At 60.2% G+C, this 8,288-nt stretch overlaps 1 protein-coding gene across 1 annotated transcript; it reads left to right on the forward strand.

Annotated features, from left to right (window-relative positions):
* The first annotated feature begins 3,246 nt into the window (after positions 1–3,246).
* PLA2G2E (phospholipase A2 group IIE) lies at positions 3,247–8,050 on the forward strand. Its single transcript, XM_072825128.1, has 4 exons — positions 3,247–3,419; positions 4,131–4,269; positions 4,385–4,491; positions 6,122–8,050. The coding sequence occupies exons 1-4, from the start codon at positions 3,380–3,382 to the stop codon at positions 6,262–6,264; spliced, it is 429 nt and encodes a 142-aa protein (XP_072681229.1). The 5' UTR covers positions 3,247–3,379; the 3' UTR covers positions 6,265–8,050.
* The last annotated feature ends 238 nt before the right edge of the window (positions 8,051–8,288 follow it).

The following is an 8,288-nucleotide window of genomic DNA, read 5'->3' on the forward strand; positions in this document are numbered from 1 at the left end:
CCACTTCTTCCACAGACGAGCCCTCGCTGGCCCCCTGCCCGGATCAGACGCCCCCATAAATGCTCCCCTAGGCCTGTGGAACAGCCTGTCAAACCACTTAGGCCTATTCGGTGTATAATTACTAAGGTCTGTCTCCCTGATGGACTGTGGGCCCCATGCGGGCCGGGATCACAGCGTATGGCTCTTCCGTCTATGCCGCAGAGGACACGAGATCAGGCCATGAAGGGCTGTCAGCCCGGTGCCTGCAGCAAGTGTGGAGCTCGGGAAATAGTAAGATGATGATGGTGATGATGATGATGACGACGACAGCTTCTCTGCTACAAGGAACAAGTCGACACCAGGAGAGAGAAGACGTTGCTTCGACATTGGGCTCTGTTCCTTCTGCTCGCCTCCCCCCGGCCACCCTCCACCAGGGAAGTTAAAATCTGCCACAAGGGGGTCCTGGCCTGGCTCAAGCGCTGGGGTCCTGGCCTGCCCGCGTGCTCCACCCCCACGAGGGGAAGTGCAGGGAGCTCCTGAGACACCAGCTGCCTCCCCAGTGACCAGGTAAGGAGCAAGGGAAGGAGGGGCTGGCATTTGTGGGAGCCTCCCGTGGGCACGGCATCCTGCAGAGAACTCTCCACCCTTCACTTCCTTTCTGTCTGGTCCCAAACTCTGAGAGGTAGTTCCAATCATGCCCCTATTATGGATGACAAAGCCCAGCCCAGAGAGGTGATGGGACTGGTCAAGGTCACACAGCCCCTAAGTGGCAGAGCAAACACTCAAGTCAGAGACCCTGGCACTGTCAAGCACATGTGTCACTGTGTGAAAACTCTAAAGCCAACCACATTTCCCGAAGGCCTGAAACTCTCCTCCAGGTCCGAGACCTCCCCAAACCCCCCCCTCCCCGGAGCCTCAGCTGGGGACACCGCTGCCAGCCGGCCTGGCTGGATCTCCCTGCCTGGCTCTGTTCTCCCCGCCGCCCCAGTCCTCGGTTTCCTGCCCCAGGTACACATAGGCAGGACCCGCCAGGGGCCCCATCCTGGGATGGAGATGGCTCACCAAAGAAATTATCTCCGAAACCCGGCCCTTCCCGGGAAACACCCTTCTGCTGCTGCGGGAAGAGCTGGGGAATCAAAGCTCATTTCCAGTTGTTTAGACTTAGCTCCTCAGTGACTCACCGTTTGGGCTCCCATGACCCAGGCCGGGAGCCAGGGGCTGTCAGGAGGTGCCCTCGTTAAAATCAAAAGGTAGTGGTGAGCAAAGGGGAGCCCCCTCTCTGGAGACCATGACTCACGGCTGCTGGGTGATCCCAGCCAGGTGCACTCGCCGCCCCCCCAAGTCTCGTCTAGGGGGGTGAGTTCCAGGAGGAGTCAGGAGCAGGAAATGGGAGAGGCACGAGGCAGGGCTGCAGGCGGGCTAGGTCAGTGTTCACCCGGCTTCACACTTGAGTTAAAAACCTTTCATCCCAAATCACTGGCGGTCGTCCTGCCACCCAACATCTCTTCCCTTCCGTGGGTGGCACCTGTCCAGGGCCTGTATCCCAATCCCGATCACTGTGTCACGGAACCTGCGTGGGGTGTGCGGTGTGAGACCCAGCCTCCGCACCACGTCAGCTCCCAAGGGCCAGCTCCCAGGGTCAGTCTCGGGTGGTGACATGACTTTTGCTTTCACGAGCGCTTTCCTCCATTAAAATAGAAAAAAAAATAAATAAAAAGTGAAAAGCAGATGCTAGGACCACACTGGTAGGAAAACAAATATAATCCGGGTTGGATGATAGTCATCCTGATTTTAAAGAAATGAAAACATCTTGGGAGCCCCTAAAAATAACACGCATGCTAGGCACCAGCCCTCCCGGAGGCACGAGGTAGGCCCTTTGAACTGCCTGCGCCCAAATCCTGGCTCTCCGTGGACTTAGGCGTGTGCCTCAGTTTGCCTCTCTGCAAAATGGGGATGATCAGAGCTGTGGTGTCGTGGGGCTGTTTGAAGGCTCCTTGAGATCTTGCCTGAGGAGGGCTTTCGGCACCATCCTGGGGCATAGTGAACACCCCAAGGGGGACAGCCGCCAGCTGCATTTAAGCTTCCCATCCTGCCAGGAAGGAGGCAAGGTGGGATGCCTTCCAGCCTCATAATGCAGACAGGAAAACCGAGGAGACGAGCAAGGCAAAGGACCTGCCTACAGCCATGGAATAAGTGGTGGAAGCAGGATCACAAGGCTGCTGCAGGTCGCGCAGCTCCCAGGTCCCCTGCGGGTGGAAGTGGCTGGTCCAGTTATCCCAGCTGCAGACCAGGAACAAGCAGGTGGCAGGAAGCCGCAGGCCAGGACGGGGGCATCCTCTTGCTTCCACTGCTGCCTGCTTGGACCCAGGGGTGTGGGCAGCAGCCAGCAAACAAGCCACTGTGAGCCCATGACTGGTGGGACTTTGAAATTTCTGACCACGACAGAGCTGGGGCCTCTCCTGGGCAACCCCCCCACCCGACCTGTGGCCGAGCTCTGAAGTCGGGCCTCCGTGTTCTGACCCGACCTGGGCCAGGGGCTACTGTCTCCCCACCACATCCCCTAAGAGAACATCAAAAGGATGGAAGTTTCCAGTCCATGCTGGAATGTGGGTTTTCCAGCTGACTCAGAGCCTATTTCTACGGCAGCCACACACTGCACCAGGGGATCCAGGGAGACAGTCACATCTGGGAGCATTTTCACTGCTTGTCAACAAGCAGGAACCTGCCCAGAAAAGAACAATGAAGAAAAATCCCGAAACTCAGCTGGCTGAGCTCCCAGCCTCCGACCTACTGGATCTTGGACAAATGGCCCTCCTGGATCTTGGACAAATGGCCCTCTGGGTCCCCAGGGTCCTGCCCCGCAGTCAGGCTGCTCCCCACACGCTCCCTCTGGGCAACACCGAGGCAGGGGTGGGAGACGGGGAGCAGGGCGCCGTGCTGCAGTAGCTGGCCGCATGAAAACCAACACACCTGGCCACGCGCACTTAAGTTTCTCAGCTTCTCTGGGCCTCAGTTGCTGCATCAGTAAAATGGGAATGAGGAAAAGAGGCCAAGAATGAAGAGCCCTTGGCACAGCCTCTCGCTCACAGCCCAGCCGGTGGTTTTTGGAAAGGGAGCGGGTGAAGGGAGAGGCCGGGAAAAGAGAGAGCCACACACTGGATCCTGCAAACCACCTGGAAACTAAGTCCACGGGGCCCCAGGCTGGCCCCTCCCCTGGCGACTTGACCAAAGGCCGGGAAGTGTAGTTGCATCACTGGGCTTTCAGGGGTTAATGATGGGGAGTGGACAGGGCCCAGTATTTAACTAACTGGGGAGGTGCCCTGAGATCAGAGCACCCCACTCACTTCCTTCTCCTGCAGCCCAGCTCCTCTGCCCCCTGCTCACCTCCCCCTCCCCCAGGATGAAGCCTCCCCCTCTCCTGACCTTCCTTTGCCTCCTGGGTAAGTGACCTATGTGACCTTCCCTCTTCCTCCTCCCCAGCTGGAAACCCAGAGCTCCCTGGAGGCCCCAGAGGGCCTGGACCCAGGTTCTAGGGAAGGTGTGGTGGGTCATGGCGAGGTCATGCCCGAGCCAGCACTGATGGGGGTTCGGGAGGCGGGGATGCAGGCTGGGTGGCCTGGGAGGGCACGGGAAAGGGGTCAGTGGGGACCCCAGATAGCACCCACGAGGCTCCTGCCACCTGTGCTCCACCCGCTGCTCCCCATTAGCCTCCATTTTTGGTCCTTACCTGCCCGGGGTGGGCAGCCCCCCCCCCCATTGCTGTAGCAGCAGGGTCTGGGGGCATCCGGGGAGCCCCAGGTGGTCATGAAGCCCACCCCCTGGCTTCTGGTGGGATCGGTGGGGACAGAGTGCTCTGGGGGCACCGAGCTGACGTCTGGGTTCTGAGGAGCAGTGGGGAGCAAGCGGGAGGGAGGGGAGCCGGGGGGAGGGCACTGCGTGCGTCGTCACGATGGGGTGAGCACTGAGGATCAGGGTGGGTGGACGTCGTGGGAATATTATTACTGCTTAGCATCGCTGTTATTGGGGGCCAGGTGCTTGGTGAGGTGGGGTTAACTGCACGGTCCAGGAGGGGAGGCGTCTGGCTCAGGTGTGAGGGGACCTGAGGGTGGGGCCCTGACGTCGCTGCCGGCCCTGCCCCCCCCACCCCGCAGTGGCCCCGGCTGGCGGGAACCTGGTGCAGTTTGGGGTGATGATCGAGCGGATGACGGGGAAGCCGGCGCTGCAGTACAACGACTACGGCTGCTACTGTGGCGTCGGGGGCTCCCACTGGCCCGTGGACCCCACCGACTGGTGAGCGGCCGGCCCAGCAGGGGGGCCCGGGGGCGGGGAGGGGCTGGGCCCCCGGCAGCCCCTGGCCCGGCGCAGCCGCTCACAGGCCCCTCCAGGTCGCCCATGACCCTTCCAGGTGTTGCCATGCCCACGACTGCTGCTACGGGCGTCTGGAGAAGCTGGGCTGCGAACCCAAGCTGGAAAGGTATCTCTTCTCCGCCAGCAGGCACAGCATCTTCTGCGGTACGTGAACGGCCCTGGGGTGCCCCAGACCCGGGGGCGGAGGGGGGGGTCCAGGCAGGAAGCCCTCCTGATGGTGGCCCCTGGTTCGTCATCAGGCCCGGCCCTGGGCTAGAGAGACGGGAAGGTGGGTCTTCCTCCGTCACCGAACCGTAGAGAGGACTGTCCATCCACCCAGACGCTCACGGGCACCCAAGGGCTCCTGCCCCAGCCCCGGGTGCTTCTCTCCACCAGGGGGGCCTCCCAGCTCCAGCCTCAGGGCAGAAGAGCCAAGGGGCAGAGCTGGAGCAGGCCCAGAGGAGCTGGACTCACGCGTCCTCTCCAGGGCGAGGTCCCCGAGCTGGAGCTGCCACTTGGGACAGCAGACCCTGTTCCCAAAGGCTGACTCCGCCCAGTGGGGCTGTCAGGCTGGACCTGTTTGCTCAGCTTTGCCAGATCCAAGGCCCCCTCGGACCCATCAGGTGTCCCCTGGTCCCTGGACCACGTGACAGTGTGGAGGCCTCCGCGCTGCCGGGCCCAGTGGAGAGAGCACCGAGCTTCTGCGCTGCAAAGGCAGGAGCAGCCTGGAGGGAGGGCAGGGCCGAGTGAGGCAGAAGGACCCAGGAGGGTCAGACAGCTCAGGTCTCTAAGGTCTGACCTGGGGGCGGGGCCGGGCCAGGACCAGAACCGCTAAAGGCAGACTGGACTCAGTCTCCAGCTCCTGCAGCCTCTATGGACTCAGCAAGGCGGCTTTGACAGGTAGTGAGCTCCCCGGCACTGGAGGTTTATACGTAGGAACAGGTCACCTGTCAGGGATGGCCGTGAGGGGATGACTGAGGACAGGTGTCCAGAGAATAGGGTCAGAGGCTCAGGGCTTCACCTTCTACCCACTGTGTGACCTTGGGCAAGAGAGGTAACCTCCCGAAAGCCTCTGTTTCTTCATCTCCCTCCCCCAGCTTAATCCAGGCGCTCTGCTGGCAGAGCAGATGGGAGCAGAACCCTGGTGGCAAGTGGAGGCTGACCTTTGAGGGGGAGCCCTGGGCATTTCCGTGACATGTATTCTTGGGAACAAGGAGGAGCCACCAGAGCCACTGAGGGCAGACAGAGGCCGTGGAGGGTTGGGGAGGCTCTGGGGCCCCGGCGCCCACAGAGCGGTGCCCGGCCGGGTGTGAGCCCACAAGCCAAGAGGGGGCCCTAAGATAAAGGCCAGAGAAATGGGCTCTGCCCCCCCGGGTGGAGGCAGGCCCAAGGCCCAAGCAGGCCCCAAGCTTCCTTCCCAACGGGCTCCGGCCGGGGTGCACGGGCCACCTGGGACTGAGCCGCCGTCATTTCCTAGTTGCCCTGTCACCTTGGTGGCTGCACTCTACCCCCAGCCACGTGTCACACAGGGAAGGGGCTGCCTGGAGGTGCCCCCGGCGCTGGAGCAGATGCCCTAGAGAACCAGCCGGTCTCGGGGCCGGCCAGAGGGCCGAGGGGCGTGCGTGGGCTCGGGAGACGAAGGGCCAACGGCTCCAGGCTTCCCAGCGCCCTGCCCCGGCTCCCACCCACACCCCAACGTCCCCCGTGGCACTGGGCTTCCAGCAGAATAGGACAGAGGCCCCCGAGGGCGGGAGGCCCGAGCCATAAGGTCCCTGACTCACCTTGTCCCCATCAGCTGGGAAAACCGCCTGCCAGCGTCAGACCTGCGAGTGTGACCGGAAGGCCACCCTCTGCTTCCGCCACCACCTGGGCACCTACAACCGCAACTTCGTCCGTTACCCCAACAAGCTGTGCAGCGGCCCCACGCCGCCCTGCTAGGGCCGGGCCCACCCGCCCCACACCCCGCCCCCAGCGGCCCTGGGCAACGCAGACACCAAAGGCCCTCCCTCCAGAAGGTTCCTTTCCCGCAAACCCATCCTTCCCCGAGAGCTCGTGGACTGCGGCCTGGACCATCGCTGGCCTCCCAGGCCGCACGCTGCCCCGAGGAAGAGCCAAGGGACCCTTCAGCACCCAGAAGATTCTATCACCCGGCCCTGAGATCTCAGCTCCCTCTTCTGAATAAGTAAATAAGGTTGTCCCATAATTCTAATATTCTCTGATTCTCAAACTCTACTATTATAGGATTTCATTAGTTTATGGTTTCATACACTCAGTTTTGTTTTTTTGTTTTTTTTTTTTTTTGAGCCTCTACCATGTGCCAGCCACGTGCTGAGCACTGGGAATACAGCAGGAACCCGTCTGACACGGTGGCCCCCGCCCTGTGTGTGATCCTAATATCCTCTCCTTTTCATTTCCCCTTATAGTAAGTTTCTGTGACTCTTTTTTTCTAACATTCTACAATCTTACGCAAGACAATAATGGCAATCTCCAGAAGGAATGTATCTGCCCATATGGTGGAATCTGAGAAGCATGAAAAATACCAACCTAAAAATATTGTCCCCACCATGTCATCGGGCCCCAAATCCCTCCCATTAGCAGCCTGGCTGAGTATGAAAAGAAGCTCTAGAATCATTTTATCCAAACCCCTCCTTTGATGGACAGGCGACGGCCAGGGGTCCGAGGGGGGAAGTTCTCCCCGAGGGGGATGTCCTCACTCCCAGCCCGTGTGCCTCTGTTTCTCCACGAGCTGGTATCAGCCAGTGATGCTCTGGTACGGCCAGGTGGACCCGACCCTCTGGCTGTCACCTTGGACAGCCCAGCGCTCTGAGAAGGTCCCCTGCGAGGGCGCCCAGGCTGGATCGGGCTCCTGACACAGGGAGGGGAAGAGAAACGATTTCAGCCTCCCAACGTTTGCCTCTGGGGACATGAAGAATTTGATGCACCAGAGGATTCCCTCCCCCCTCCAGCGCCCCACCGAGTGGGATGCAGCCTATCCTGGAAGCTGTGTACTTCCAGCAGATTCTACTAACCATGGACGTGGTATCTCCACCGTCTACAATAAGCTGGTAAAACGGGAAAAGGTGCTACGCGGGGAGGGGACAAAGCTCCCAGCAGACACGCAATAAACATTCACTCTCTTTGTCCTTTTCACGACTTGTGTGCAACTTTCAGGACTTTGAGGGCAGGAAAGAGCCGGAAGAAATCAAAGGGACGATCATCATAAACTTTGAAAGGTGAAGAGGTTCTGTGTTAGCATAAACCAAGGGGTGGGGGTGCGGGGGTCAGGTGTGCGCGCTCTGCCGCTGTGACTGATGCCAATCCTTGGGAAAGAGTCACCCACTGAAGACCAGGTCTTAAAGCACCTTAAAGCACGAGTGGGGCTGGGGAAGAGAGGGGGTGCGTTTGTGGGAACCGCGGTCCTGAGGCGCCCTCTGGTGTCTGTTTAGCTCAGGCTACGGGGGGAAGCCAAAATTCTGCTGAAACCTGGATTGGCCTTCATGGGGTGGGGGAAAGCAGCTTCTGGGCTAGTGAACTGGGTCCTTTGGCATTGTCGATAATAAATACGCGGAGAGGGGCCCCTGGGTGACGCAGTCGGTTAAGCGTCTGCCTTCAGCTGGAATCGTGAGCCCAGGGTCCTGGGATCGAGCCCCACGTCAGGCTCCTGGCTCAGCAGGGAGCCTGCTTCTCCCTCTCCCTCTGCCACTCCCCCCACCGCTTGCATTCTCTCTCACTTACCTCTCTGTGTCAAATAAATAAATGAAGTCTTTAAAAAAAAATATGCTGAGAAATAATCATGAAGCCCTTACGAACATCTTAGAGTGACAGGTGCCCCTGCATCAGTGAGCAGCACAGGAAAGGGGAAGGGACTTGGAGAGGGGTCCTGCGGTGAGCGTGATGGGTGTAAGGCAGCAAGGGCACCGGCACCTGCTCACCTGGCAGGTGCGCGGCCATCGGGCACTTAG

The sequence above is a fragment of the Canis lupus genome, chromosome 5 (genome assembly GCF_048164855.1).
Source record: "Canis lupus baileyi chromosome 5, mCanLup2.hap1, whole genome shotgun sequence".
NCBI classification, from domain to species: Eukaryota; Metazoa; Chordata; class Mammalia; order Carnivora; family Canidae; genus Canis; species Canis lupus.